The sequence below is a fragment of the Ambystoma mexicanum genome, chromosome 8, assembly GCF_040938575.1.
Source record: "Ambystoma mexicanum isolate Mex_15411 chromosome 8, UKY_AmexF1_1, whole genome shotgun sequence".
Lineage (NCBI taxonomy): Eukaryota > Metazoa > Chordata > Amphibia > Caudata > Ambystomatidae > Ambystoma > Ambystoma mexicanum.
The window spans coordinates 1,519,797,982-1,519,813,214 of NC_090929.1; the positions used below are offsets into that span (position 1 = coordinate 1,519,797,982).

At 44.1% G+C, this 15,233-nt stretch overlaps 1 protein-coding gene across 1 annotated transcript in view; it reads right to left on the reverse strand.

Annotated features, from left to right (window-relative positions):
• Nucleotides 1-15,233, reverse strand: part of CFAP43 (cilia and flagella associated protein 43) — a 1,012,780-nt gene that overhangs the window by 79,067 nt on the left and 918,480 nt on the right. Inside the window, exon 35 of the mRNA XM_069611745.1 lies at nt 14,727-14,891. Within this exon, the coding sequence (XP_069467846.1) occupies nt 14,727-14,891 (165 nt within the window). The remainder of the gene's footprint in view (nt 1-14,726; nt 14,892-15,233) is intronic.

Genomic DNA, 15,233 nt, shown 5'->3' on the forward strand with positions numbered 1-15,233 from the left:
CAACCAGGAACAAGATTAACCAAACCACCAGATCCTTTCTTGATAGATGGAGAACCTGAATTCGAGGTGAAAAACATCCTGGACTCCAAGGTGGTTAAATCAAAACTTTTTTACTTAATCGATTGGAAAGGTTATGGGCCACAGGAAAGGTCATGGGAGCCTAGTGAGCACGTTCATGCACCACGATTAGTGAAGAAATTCCATCGGGACTTCCCAGACAAACCAGGACCAAGGGGAGGAACGACTTTAGGAGGGGCCTTGAGGGTGAGTGCTGTCATGATGCATACCCCCGGGCATCCAGACCACATCCATCAGCCCCGGGAGCAGGCATCATGTTGCCTTGAGAAAACCCAGCAACCCCTGCTAGGGGCTGTCTGGGTTCAGTCCTGGCGCCTATGGTGCCAGGCTCATATGGGACATCAGTCCTGGTGCCATAGGCACCAGGCTCATAGGTGCACACTTACCTGATGCAGACCATGCTGCAAGAAGATCCAAGCCCATGTGAGGCCTGAAAGGGACTACTTTACCTTAGGGACTATTTTGTTACTCGGGTGTGGTCAGGGAGGAATATCTACCTGGGACTACTTTGGAGGCTATTTAAACCATGCCTGAAGAGCAGCACACGCTTCGCGTTATTCTGCATCCAACAGCATAACGCTCACCGTGCCAGCAGCAGCATCCAGCCTTCTGCCACGCCCGCCTCGAACCTGGAGCACCTAGAAAGAAGGAAAGAAGCAAAGGTTAGAACAAGAGTATTACCTGATTTCTTACCTGATTCCGGATTCATCGCATCTTCAAACCAGAGGAAAGACTTTGTTTTAAACGCGTCGCATCGCCAGCAGCAGCGCCGCGCCATACTCACCGTTCCACGCAGCATCTCTTCGATCTGGCGCTGTCTCCAACAAGGTGAGCAGAGAGAACAGACAGAGACAATCTCTTTAGCTGCCATATGCTTACCTGATTTTACCGCCAGAGGTATAATTCATCAGCACGCCACATCTTCTTATGCCGCACCTGTAAGATGAGGAGAAAGCAGCAAGTTTAACCCTTGGCATTATTTACCGGACAGTGTTGAGTAACACAGACTTTTACCGGAGCGCTTTCAGCTGTCAATTTTCTTATTGGGTCAAAGCTGCAAGATAAAATAGGAATTGGACAGGAGTGAATTCCAGACATTTTGAACTCTTACAAACTATATACTTACGGCTCTTCGCCAGGACCTTTTGGAGTCAGGATTCGTCTACAACTCTTCCAATATCTTCAGGCCAGTGAAGTAACTGGTCATCAACGCGCCCCTGCGTGCTTCGCAGGATGGAGGGCTCATCCTTCAAGAATATAAGGTGAGATTGCTGAGAGGGCGCTTCAGAGGTGATTAGTGGGGAGGATAGTGGGGCTGCTATCACTTGAATCCACAAGTGGCTAAATCCATCTCTCCACTTGTAGGAGAATATTTCTACGGGCCAAGCAGACAAGATTAGGAGGGCAGATAAAGTCAGTCATCGCTGCACTACGCATCACGTGGGTGGAGGCCGCAGCAGTCCGGGTCGACCGACGCCCCTGTGGGAGCCAGGTGAGTGTAACACAGTTTACCCGGGTTCTCAGACTTTCTCTTTCCCGAACCAGAGCGCTGGCTCGTGGTTGAACGTGCCGGGGAAGTCACGCCCTGGCTGGCAGCCGAAGAGCACGACCTTTCGGCGCTCCCGGTGCCCGCGGACTCGCGGTGCTTGGCCTTCTGTTGGGCCCCAGTCGCCGGGGCGCCCTCACAGGACTTAGAAGCCCGCTCAGACTTTTTCTTCTCCTTCTCACCTGCTGTGCCCTTCTTCAGCCAGGCGGCGAGGCGGGAACGACGATCTTGTTTGGTCCGTTCCGAAAGGTTCTTGCAGAACACACAGTCCTTCTCCACGTGCGTCTTGTCCTCATGAAGGCAGTAGAGACATCGCGAATGCTGTCCTCCTTGAAAACGTTTTGTAATCCGCATCCAGGGCAGCACCTGAACAGCTTGGATCCGGGCGTCGAGCTTCCCTTGTCCTAGGCCATGTCCGTTGAGGTAGGCCGCAGATCTTCCAGAATCCTCCAAGAAGCGTAAACTTGACGAAAACTTTACCATTGAAGGGCGTAGAAGAATTCCGAAACGGGTCCCCGTTATCGGAAGTAGAAACGGTGGAGCTTGAGGCTCGATTAAACCGAAAAATGAGAAAATCTCCTGAAAAAGCGCGAAAACGCAGCAAAAAACTCGAGAGCTAAGCACGAGGACTCCCAACACTTGAGCGTGCGGTAGAAATCTGAGGATGGCTGCCACAGGCGGGGCTTAGGGAGAGGGCAGTCATTGGCTGGGGGCAGTATGACCCAGAGATCAGTGATTGGTTACTACTAAGAAAGACAGATCAGAAACAAAACTGATACTGATTTTTTTCTTTACCGAGGATTCCCAGCCTGACGACGGGGAATATTCATGAGCATGTGAATCCATGCCAGACCCCATGCTGGAGAATTTAACTTGATCCATTAGCCTTCGAAGACTTCAATCATAACATCCACACAGAGGTTTTCACAAGCTCCATGAAGACATCTAAACTTATTGTTCTGGACATTTCAACTAAAGACCCTAAAGACCGTTTGAACCATTGCCCCATTTTTTTTTTTTACTAAACAGTGATTGTAAGCTCATCACCACATTGGCAGCTGAAAGGATTGAAACTACGACTATATCAATTATTCGCAAAGCTCAGGCTGTGAGGGGAAGCTATGGGGACAAAGATATCCACCAACTAGTAGGCCTCATATAACTATGTGACCTGAATACATTGCCTGAGGATCTATTATGTCTTGGCTCCCAGGAAGAACTTGATAATAAATGGCCCTACTTATTTAAGGTGCCAGACAAAGTGAACTTTCGAAAAAGATTCTGCAATGCCTTGCATGCCATGTATGAGCATTCATTCACAAGGTTATGCATGAATAGAGTTGCGTCAATGAAATTCCTGTCAGGTATGAGACCAGGATGCCCTATGTTACCTCTACTCTTTGTTATGAATCTGGAGCCATTGGCCATTTGTGTCCAGAAAAATCCCAACATAAAATACATTTGCATAAACACTGTGTAATGTAAACTTTTCGTTAACACAGATTATCGCTTTAAGCACTTTTCTCCCAAGTCCACTACACCAGCTCTCCGAAGAACCATTAACACCTTTTACATTCACTAGCTGCAGAATCAACTGTGACCTTGTAAAGACAGGATGTGACCTTCTCTCAGCCGGGGGTGGCAGGCCTACCATGGAGAAATCCAAAGCCAGTCCTATCCTTGAGGAGGACAGTGGCAGTTGAGATGGTCCCAGTTTCCACCCCCTCGCTTGCGTCAGCATGCTGTCAAGCAGTACCTTTTTGTCTCGCACCATGCCTCATGAGTATGACGCTCACCAGACTGTAGAGTCAACTACTTGATTCTAGCTAAGATAAACAGCACCAAAAAGAGAGCAGCCTTCCAGTGCCACACACAGTCTGCATCCTGTCATCAGAGGTCTGAACCTGAAAAAGTGGAGGCAATGTTCCTTCATCCAGCATTGCCGGTGTAGCGCCATTGGAGAAAGAGCCCCAGCAATGAGCGAGGTATGTCAGCAACTACACAGCTGCACAAGAACTCATGCAACGCTCTCCATTGCAGGCAGCAACCCACCGCAACCAGCAGTTCGCTGTCTACACCGCCATGGACATAAGAACAGGGCTCTAACCCCCAAACAGACTGCACTTACCATAATGGATCCCAGCATGAAGCCCCCTACAGCCCCCTACCATGAACTTTAACACCTAAGGCTGCCATCCCTATTCTCTGGCAACCCCACGTGGCGAAGAGGGTCCGGGCTTAGCCTGATAACAGTTTTGCTGATTGTGCCACCTCCCAGGCAGAGAAGACATGGCTAAATAGGCTAGGTCAAGTAAACCTATGGTAGGGGGGGGCATAAAGAGAGGAACTGGACATTGAGGGTGGTTCAGGTGAGATTAGAGAAGGAGGTGATTGCAGACCAAGAGACCAGCAGCAGGAAGGAAGCAGCAGCAGACTGTTGAGGTGATTTCTAGAGTAGGTGAGGTGGTGGTTACTGACTGCAAGTGGTGCTGTGTTGTGGTGTGTTTGAGAATGTAATGAGTGTGGGTAGGCGAGAAAGTCTAGGGAGTGTATGTGATTGTCTTTGTGAGTGAAAGAATTATGTTTGAGTAAACGAGTGGGTGAGGGAGTGATAGTAGTAGTGTGGAGGAGTGAGTAGTAGTGTGGAGGTTGGTGCTGAAGTGTGGAGGGTGTGTAGTACATTGGATGAAGGAGGAGTAGTGTAGGGGAGGGAGTAGCAGTGTGGAGGATGGAGTTGTAGACTGAAGGATGGTGGTAGTATCAGAAAGGAAGTAGTAACATCAAAGGGTGGAGGTGAGGCATAGAAGCTGTGAGAGACAACGGAGGGACAGAGGAGGCGGATGGAGAGAATAGAAGGAGTGACAGAGGGTGGAGTTGACAGGTGGAAAGTAGTGAGAGGAGAGTACCAAGAAGTGAGATGGAGTGGAGAGCAAGGGCATTATAGAAAGGAGACCTGATCATGCAGCACGCCTATAAGGCACAATATAATGCCCCTATTAGACAGCTAACCCTTAGCTAGAGTGAGAACTGTTGGGAGGCCTGAGTGAACACAGATAAAGAAGGCGTTCTCCCTTTAGGTCATCATGCATACAATTATTTGGAACTTAGACAGTAGGGTGAAATCTGCTGTATGTACTAACCTGGCAGTGTGGACTCATCTGTTAGGTAGGACTGGTGCGAGAGAAAGACTATGGTCATATGGCCCATTGAATTCTTAATAAAAAACCCTTCAACTAGCTCAGTGTGTTCAAATATTTCTTGAACCATCTGTGACATAGTGTCTGAACTTGGATCAAGAAAACAAGTGACAGTTTCTAACTGGCTCTCCACTTCCTTTAGGACAGTAGTCCGAAGTCCACCCCTCACTTTCTAGGCCAGTGCTTTTTGCCCTGTGTAGAGCAAACAATTGCTAAACGTCTTATAGTGTTCCAGACTATATCTTTCTTGGAATTAGGTCTTTATTGACTGGCACATGATCCGTCAGGGTCTCATGCTTATTGCCCACTGCTTCGGCACCTCTTCAGGAAACCTTCCTCTCCTGATAAGGCTTTAAGTGACCCCTTCTAAACTCAGGGCTGCACTTGAGTTTGCTTCCACAAGTCTCTTTGTACCACTTTTATTTGACCCTTCGACTTGTACCTGCTCTGCATCCCAAATGTGGCCCAGTACTTCTACGGCACTCCACTCCCCTTCTCCCTCTGGGTGGTCTTTATTTTGCCTAATACTTAATGCCTGGGTTTCTCTGAGAGATATATGGTGCAACCTGACCCTCTGAGATCCAGACAGAAGATGGCTGGGGACACATGGAGGAGATCCATGGATGTTTAAGCATACCTATTCCAGGTACCACTTAATAAAGTGTGTGGGTATAACTGGACGTCCCTAGAGCCTCTCTGGTCCCTAAGGAAGGACTATGTAAGATGAAATCACATTTCCCTCACACCTAAACTGGTTGGGAGTCTTCTCAAATAGGTCCTCATCATATTCCTTCTTGATAACTAACTCCCTGAGCATAATATTCCTTCTGAGACAGACTCACAACCTGCAAAACAACCCTCAATCTGAATTCCACAAGAGTCTGAAATGGTCTTGCTCTCACTGCTGAATGATTTTGGAACGCTTGCTGTCACTTCAATCCTTCTACCCATCTCTTCGGCTTTTAACACTTTGTATCATCCCATTCCCCAGGGCATTTATGTATCACACCAGAGTTGAATATTCAGCACAGTCTTGGCACTCATCCTTCCTTTCTTACAAAGCCCATTGATTATTCTCTTGCAATCATGCTGAAGTGTTGTACAACTACCTGCAGTTTCCCTCGGTGTTCCTATCCATCACCCATCCTCCTTTCATTATGTATGTCCCCTTGCCTCATCAACCAAGTTGCGTAGTTTAACATGCTGGTGTCACTTTCATTTGTATCTGCCTGGGCAACAGCCCTTAACTGGCTGTCTTTTAATTGTCTGTTTATTAATTCTCTCCTGGATGCTACCCAGCAGGCACCTTTTCAATCTAGACAACTGTAAGTCTGATTCTACAGCAAGACATGAAGGCCAGGATAATGGCCTTTTACTACCGCACCAGCATCTGGTAATATTATCTGATCTGGTGTTACACTCAATGCTTCTTCTTAGCAGAGCACTTACTTTCATATGTGTCTCAATGCAGGGGTTTGCTACCTGAAAACCACTGGGCCTCCAAGACATATATGGCACCCTACCAGACATTGACCTATCATTCCAATAACTCTGATTCCACAGAGTCTGTGGAAAGATGTCTGTCAAGCAGGTCTGAAATGACAGTCTCATAGCTGGCATGTCAGGAGCTCCCAATGCCTCTGGAACCACTGAAATCTATAACCCCCGGCTCTCTGGATTCACGTAAGTGATGAATTGCTGTCTCATTTAGGCCAGCATTTTTCATCTGAAGGACCTCATTTTCTCTGATGTCACCGACACAGTCTGGATGTTAGGTGTCGCAGGTGTCTCTGCAATGACTGCTATTGCTGACCTTACAGAAGAATCCTTAGGCATGTACTCTGTACTCCTTTTCTTCAGAGAATACTCGTGCTAGGTAGATCTTGAAGCATTCCTGAAGTGAGACCTCTTCCCATGCCTCTAGTGTTTCTTACTCTTTGAGATGGTAGAAAGACTCTGACCAAAGTCCCTCTCTCATGAGTGTTCAGAGTGCACCTGCTCTGGCTTTGCTCAGCCCCTGCAACCTTCCTAGGTTAGTGTATGTAAAATCTAGCTGCATTAACCAGAGCATTTGGCCTTCAAGGTCACATGCTGGCAAGCATCACGGCTTTTGCTGCTAAAACGAGTCCCCAGACACCACATGCAATGGTCATAAGTGTCAGGAATGGACATCGATCTCAAATACTTGCTGCAAGACTTAAATCCACAGACCTACTTACTCACTTTAGTACAACGTTTTAGAAAAACCCAATGAAATTGAAAAATATGAAAGTATTTCAAACTTCAGTGAGTGTTTGAGTCCAAGACTCTGAACAGATTCCCAAGTCTGTGGGTCAGAAAAGAAAATGTTGGGCTTGTGGCGGGCAGCGAAAGAGGCATTGGTGATGCCACACAGCACTGTGTGAGCAGGATTTAAAATTCTGAGGTCCCAGTCTGCCAGCTAGAAATGTATGGATTGGATAAAGACTATATGGTATCTACTAGAAATGAGGAGCTTCCAAACATTGGTGCATACTCCATATATGCAACGTCCATATATGCAACGACATACAACCGGTCACATTCAAAGCTTTCCTCCAAGAACAACCACCAAGGAAGACAAACTTGCTGATCAATTGGAGGGTTATGTAAGAAACTGGAACTACATTTTGGCACGGTGCCAAGTAGATTGGTTATAACCAGGTCTATAGCAGCAATGATTAAAATACTTTCTGAAGACCAGTCGCAAACAAAGATAGCTTTGTTTGTTTTTGTTTAAGACAATGCAAACTTCTGTTGAAATAATTTGTGATATTAAATAACCTGTGCTGAGCATCACATTGAGTGATGATGGGAAAGGTAAATGGAGATCAGCATTTCATTAATTTAAATGAGTGATTAGGCTGTGGAGAAGGATATATTCACCATTGATTATCCTTTTAGCACCTGCAATAATGGTGGATACCGCATTTCAGGCTGTTGTGTAGCCATGGTTAAAAGAAACCCACTGGATTTGAAACCCACTATAATACAGGAGGTTAAGGTTTTGTAATATCATTTGCAACATAGAAGAACTCTGAATATACAGGGGACATTCTGTACTGCATTAATTCAGACATACTGTTTCTCCTGGGAAATGCATTTGCAATGGATTTGAGAATAGCATGCTCACAATGGGGCTTAAATTGCACAATGGGCTTAAGGAACACAAACCTTTCAAAACCCTAGAGGTGTTTGGCATGATCCAATTCGTTCATCATTGTAATTTACTATCTACTTTTATTGATATGATAAGATGTTGCAACTGGCATTGGTAATTCAATGGAAAATAAATGAAAATCACTTCCCTATTTTACAGAAGGAAGATGGCACAGGAGTAATAAGGAGGTTTATAGTGATAATTTCGACAACAAAAATGTCGAAAGTCAAAATGTCGAAAAAAGAATGTCGAAAAAAAAAATGTCGACTTTTTTTTTCAATGCATTTTTTTTTTAAATGGGGGGGGTTCCCCCCCAACACCCCCTTTTTTTTTAAATTTTCCCTTTTTTTAACTCCCGAACCCCTAAAATAAATATATAATTAAAAAAAACGAAAGTCGACATTTTTTTTTTCGACATTTTTTTGTCGACATTTTTGTCTGTCGACATTTTTGTTTCGAAATTATGACTGCCCACCAATAAGGACCATGCATAAAGGTTGACAAGGTAGGTTGGTTAACTCAGAAAAGAACTACACAGGTGACACATTTCACTTCACAACATCACCGAAGGAAACCTCAGTTTAATAGAAAGAAATTGTTTTGATGGAAAGAAAAAATAATAAGAAAAGAGTGAAATTACATTAGTTACAGAATCCAGTGCTGGCTGTGAATTATTTAATTGAAGTGTGTACTTAAAAAATGATTTGGCCCGAATATGCGGGAGTAAGCCGCATGGCAAGGGAGCGTGAACCAACCAATGAAGGTTCAGAACGAACAAGAGAATGGTCAAAAGGGTGCATTTTACAGCAGACTTTCTATGGAAAAATAGGTAATAAGCCACAGTTTGCAATTTTGTTTATGGTGGCACATGAATAAATCCACTAGATGAATGTTACCAACAGTGCACATGAGTATTTTCCAACACATAGTCATGATGCCTAGGCCCACAACGTATGCCAATATTAAAGATATTTTCATGATGGCTGTGCCATGCATGTCCATGCAGGCAGAACCTGCATGCCAATATTAACATACAACAACTTACTATTGGTGGCAGTACATGCAGACACTTATGTTTGCTTTATACTTGATGCCTAGTAAAATAAATACCACAGTAAGCAAGTTCATACAGATTGGCACCACCAAAGTAGGCCCGCCTAGTCATATAATAACACTTTATCATGTTTGCTTGACTCTTGATGCCACGCAAAGAATGACATGCCACAGGAAGAAAACATATGCAAACTGGTGCCTAGCTACCTAATACCACTTATGTTCGCTTTACCCTTGATACACAGTAAACCATTTCATGCCACATCAAGGGTATAGCAAACCATGCCACCAGGCACCAGCAGCCCCTTCAACACCTTAATGTAGTGGCCCACTCCCTATCCATACATGTAGACTCACACACCATCATTTACATGCATGCAATACAACATACACTCTCTTTCACTAGTGCATTAATTCATCATTCAGACAACTCCCTGCATGCATGCCCACATACAAACAAATTGCACACACCTAAATGATACATCACTTAGCTGCACCCTCGGCAGTCCACATACCACCGCCATGTAGGCCTGGATGGCCTTCCTCAATGCAATAATGAGAGGTGGCAGGTGTGACGAATCTGAGAATGTCTTCCCTTCTTCCCTACGGGGAGACCTTGCATCCACAGTACAATAGTCCCCCTGGGGGTGGTACATGGGGGAAGGATCACAAGGGAGAAGAAGCCCCTTATGGGATATTAGGGATGACCATCTCCAGAGAATTCAGTATCCCCGCCAATCACCTAACCCTAGAGGCTCTTCCTCCTAAGATCAACCCCTTCCCTAAAAGTGTCATGAGTTATTGTCACACTGCCATTCCCCTATAAAGTACTGGGATGAGGAAGAATAGGAATTACCTAAGTGAAGATCCCTTTCCCAGTACTGTGACATAGAAGAACTCAATTGACTCACAAGGGAGCCAACACATTCATTACTGTGATGACGGAGAAAGGAGGAAGCATGAAGATTATCTATGGGAGCCACATTGAACAGTCTAGTGATTACCGACTTCCTATTGGTTCAACAGTAGTAGAAATAAAGGAGAAAAACCCGGAAGTGTTGTCAAGCACTCCCTGGCAGAGCAAGGAACAGGAATCCTGTGCTATAGCAGAAGGGGCTGTGGATCAGTGTGTCTTCCAGAGAGAGACAGACCCCTTCAATGCCAACAGTCTGCTGGGGACTGGTGGACATCACAAGTACAGTTTTCAAAAAACATGTACAGACTCTAGTTGCGTTCAAATTATTCATAAGTATTCACTACAATCCCTTCTCATAAGAATGAATTTGAAAGTAGTTAATTTTTGCAATTATTTCTTATTTTATTCTTATTGCTTTTTTAAAGAAAAAAAACATATGAAGACAGTGTACAAAAACAACAATTGTTAAAACATTAGTGAACAACCTACCATAAACTCTATATTAGAGTTAATTTCATCATAATAATCTAGCACCATATTGTAATCACACATACTGACTAATCCATAACAGTTACATACCCGTTCACACACAAACATCCATGTGCAAAAGACGCAGTCATAACCATATCTAAAAACCAAAGGGTCCGAAAATTGGACCTGTGATGCAGCGTAATATTTGTTGTCTGTCAATGCATCGCTATTCTCATATATATGGCATACATTATCAAGTTTATTCTAATGTGTTCAATTGCCACAGATAATTTTTGTGTGAGCCAAAAATGACTTTCGAGATCCTAAAAAACCGAACGTGAGTTGTGTTGTCTACTCGAGTTTCAGGCATGGTGTTGGATGGACTTTCTCTACCCATGCCGTAGCCAGGACAAAACAAATATCTTCATTTCGGATCACAACAGTAGGTGTTACATCTATTTGACCAATGGTAAGTTTGTCTTGTCTGTATTTCTGCACTCCAAAACTAGACGGCTTTTCTGGCAATACCCATTGTGGGGCATCAATCTTGCAAAGACTGAGGGTTGGTGTCTTTGTTGGCCAGTCAAAAACTGCTGTGCTCTGAAATGTTCCCAAAAGCACTCTTGTGTTTGGTAGTTCCACAGTTCCCTTTTAATCATGTCAGGTTACTGGCCAGATGTGGGAACGCCAAATTTCCAAAATTCAATAATAGTCCGGTGACAGTTATGCCATGAATTGCTGCACGGCCATGCTCGGATCCAAACTATTCATCCATCGTGTCGTGCTGCATCCGTGACCACTGACTGGATATAGTTCTTCAGAAAAAAAGGGGCAACTGGTGCAGGCTGCAGACTGCCTCACTGGAGGAACCAGAAGAACTGTCCTCTTAGGAGGAAATAGGGGAGACGTACACCGGGCGAGTAGACAACAGTCAAAAGAGAAGCCGTGAATGGAGAAAAGCAGAACCCAAACGTGGCCCAGGACGGAAGGACTACTCAGGCTGCTGCAGAGAAGAATCTCTGGGTGACCTATGCTTTGTCAAAGAATCCGAGCAAGAGGACGCACACCCAGGCAAAGTCAGACCTATGCAGAGGTGCTGCAGACCCCGCCGACAACCCGAACACTACCGGAGCATCGAGATGCAATGCAGCAAACAGGTACGCGGGTTGCACGAGAGGTGTTAGAGGTCCGGAGAAGCAAGAGGGTGAAAGAAAAAGCTGAATCAAGAGGGTCTGGCACCCTGAGAAGAGATTGCAAGCCTGTGACCTGCACCCATATAAAAACCAAATCAGAAGAGGTGTCTGGGACACAGAGAACCGGCAAGATTGAGAAATAGGATTTGTATGTTTGTGTTTGGCAGGGGAGTGAACGAAACAGATGTGATAACGAAGTGCGAGTCTAGGACTTGCACCCATATGAGAAGCCGAGAATAGTAGTGCCAGGGATCCTGATTGTAAAGGAAGCAAACAAGGAAGAGTTGCATGATTGGCAGGGGAGTAAACCAATTGGATACAATGCTACATTACGAGTCTGGGACCTGCACCCATGTGAAAGGCAAAATGTAAACATCCAAGGCTACGGTTGTGCTCCATGTGAAAGGCAAAAGCCTAGAGTAGCAAGGAATAAGAGGGTCTTGGACCCTGTGAGAGAAAGAGACAGTCCAGGAGAAGACAACTGCTTGGTAGGCGAGTAAACTAAGCCATTCAGAATATTCGCAGTCTGAGACCCGCGCCCACAACGACTAAATAATGAGAGTTTGAGAATTAATGTGACAAGCATGAGAGGAAGCTCAGGGGCAATGTGTGTCTTGCGCTTAGAAACTGTTCCCCGGTATTAAGCGTGTTATTAAAAACAATTATAAGAACCCTGGAAGTAAAAAGGACTAAATAAAAGGAAACCTACGCCTGGTAGGGAAATGTGCTAAATTGGTGGGACAAAGAAATGCAAATCTGAGATGCATATACTTGCGAATTACTCTGTGACATTTACCCAAGATGATACAAGGCTCAGGGGCTCAAAAGAAAGGAAAGTAAAACAAGAAGGAGTCTAGGGAAAAGGAGCACAACCGTAGCCTTGGATGTTTACATTTGTGAAAACTTTTTCTTTCATCAATTTCGATTAACCGAGAGACTGGGAACTTTTCTGTTGGTTGAACTTACAACAAACACTTTACTTTGGGAAGAGATCCTTGCACAGTTGATTTAAGTTATTGGAGTTAGGGACATGATAGGGACAGACCTTTTAGTTCTGGACATACTGACAATTTCACAAATGTTCTTTGAGGTAGGTAATTCCCTCTTGGCTTTAGGGATAGAGAGGCATTATTCCAACACGTTCTTGATCAATAAAAGTGTCTACCCAAAAATATGCCATCTATGTGTCTGAGCCTTACTTCTGCACCCGTACATGGGGCAGGCTTCTTATGCCCCACTTTCCTCTTATTATTGCAGCTTAAACTGTTTGCCTAAAGGGCTCCATATTACCAAAAAAAGTACATAGCGTGGTGACACCCCTTCTGCCCAGAGGCAGGCAGCGCAGCCCCCTGAAAATAATGGGACAGTGCTGCCTGCCAATCAAGCTACCCATACAGAGGGTCCTCCACTGACAGAACCTGGGCCATACATTCCCCCATGTTAGAGGAAGGCCAGTCGTTTAAACATTGTATTAAAACTGTATCAAACATAACATTGACTATAATTTTACAGACTTTTTTTTAGTTAAAATGACAGTGATTTTTTTTTTTTGATCGTCTAATTTGGGCAAGCCTAGGTCTTCTAGTGTTTCCTGTATCTCTTGATCCATCTCTTCCCCTGCGTCCCCGTAAAGACGTTTGTAGTATCTAAGGAACCCTTAATAATGACAGTGATTTTATAATGGAATTGTGATTGTGCTATTGACAGAACAGTTACATGGCCAGGACTGAGGACTATAGGGAATGCTTAGAAAAAGAAGGAATGGAATGTGGACTCAAACACCCCTTTTATGCCACTGCCTCCAAATTGGGCACATACCAACTACTTTACCATTTTGAGCCAAATTCTCTAATGATGGTTTTAGAGCAAGGGTCTGGAACCTTTGGCTCTCCACATCTGTTGGATTAAAAATCCCACTGATACCAGTCAGCATAGTCAAAGATGAGGGATCATGGGAGCTAAACATCTGGAGAGCTGCAGGTGGTTCACCAGTGTCTTGGATGGGGTAGCAATACAGTACAGTCAAGCTATGCCACTCGTCACCAAAATTAACTTTTACTCACAACAATCACTAGCTCAGGTCAGGACCAGAAACTGCATAACTAAAAGGTACAGGACCTCAAACAAAGGACCACCGTATGGTCAGCAGATTTCTAGGCGAAATGATAGTTTATTAGAAATATGCGAGAAGATCTTAAAGAGATAGAGGAAGTGTGGTCTATCCAGGACAGGGGCTAAAATAAGACAATTTTAAGTTGCCTACGAGGTTGCCACCAGCATATGGGCAAACATGTGGCACTTAAAAGCGTAGGTTCAGGCCCCATGAAAAGGGGGATGCCAACACCAAAATTGCAATTTGCCTGAAGTGGCCTAATTCCATCCAGCCATGGTTCTATGACACATATAAGAGAATAGCCTGTCCGTGAAACTTTCCTTAAAATTGATTGAGTTATAATTATGACATTTGGGGCCATGAATGTACAATCTGGAAAAGCACAAATTAATTTACCAATATCACCAGAAAGTAGATGCAATTCTGACAACTGCAAACAAAGGAGAGATTGTATTAAATGTGATTACTAGCCTACTACAGAAGCCTTTTGTTTAAAAAAGTGAGTCGTGCACACCAGATGGACAATACTTTGAGAGACATATGCTTAAATCCCTTGAAAAGATGGATCTGAAAATATGAAACTTTTCTTGAGAATAATGTTTTCTTTTGTTCACATGATGAAAAAATCTTGGGTGTTTAAAATAACCATAGGGTATTAAAGGTTATCTTGCAAAGAAGCTGATGTTGGCAAACATTTTGCTGTTTAAGGGTGTTTAAGTGATTCAAAATGTGAGCCTTTTTTTAAGTAGACACTCGTACTGTTGAATAAGCTTATAAAACTTACAGCCAGTGGATATGTTTAAAGGGTTTGTATCTGAATCCATGATACTGTACATTGAAATTATTAAAAAACATGTTATCAATTCAAATTCATACATTAAGCCCTGACAAACATAATGTGGTATTAATGCTATGAAAACAATGTTTTATGTATAATTATAAAAGCACATTTTATATTAAAAATAAGTCATGATCGCATACCACTTGGAGCTCCTTTGTAACTCGCAGTCTCACAATATCTCGGATCTTCTTCTTTAGATCTTCCATTTGCATATGCATTTTCTTATGCTCCCATTCCAGCTGAAAGATCCCTTTTCTGAAATCTTTGACTTCTACCATGTTAGCAATTTTCTGTTCTCCTAGCGTCTGAAAAGAGAAAACAACATCATCAGTCTACAGTGCCCAATCTGACAGGCCACTCAGACCGGCATACGAACAGGCTGCTGCTTCCTAAATTCAAAAAAGTCCAGAGCAGGTGGGGCAAGCTTCCCTATCTTTACAGCTAGACATTGGAATGCACTCCAACCATCTCTGAGAGCAGAACACTTGTACTAGCTGTTCAGGAGAACACTGAAACCGTGGCTTTTCAACTAACTTTGCTTTTGAGGGACTCTGCCCCTGCCTGACCTTGATCCCCCAATCTTTCCCCCTGACCTTTCTTCCCTCCCTAATCTGCATGCCCACTCAAGACTAAAGTGTAACTGGTTG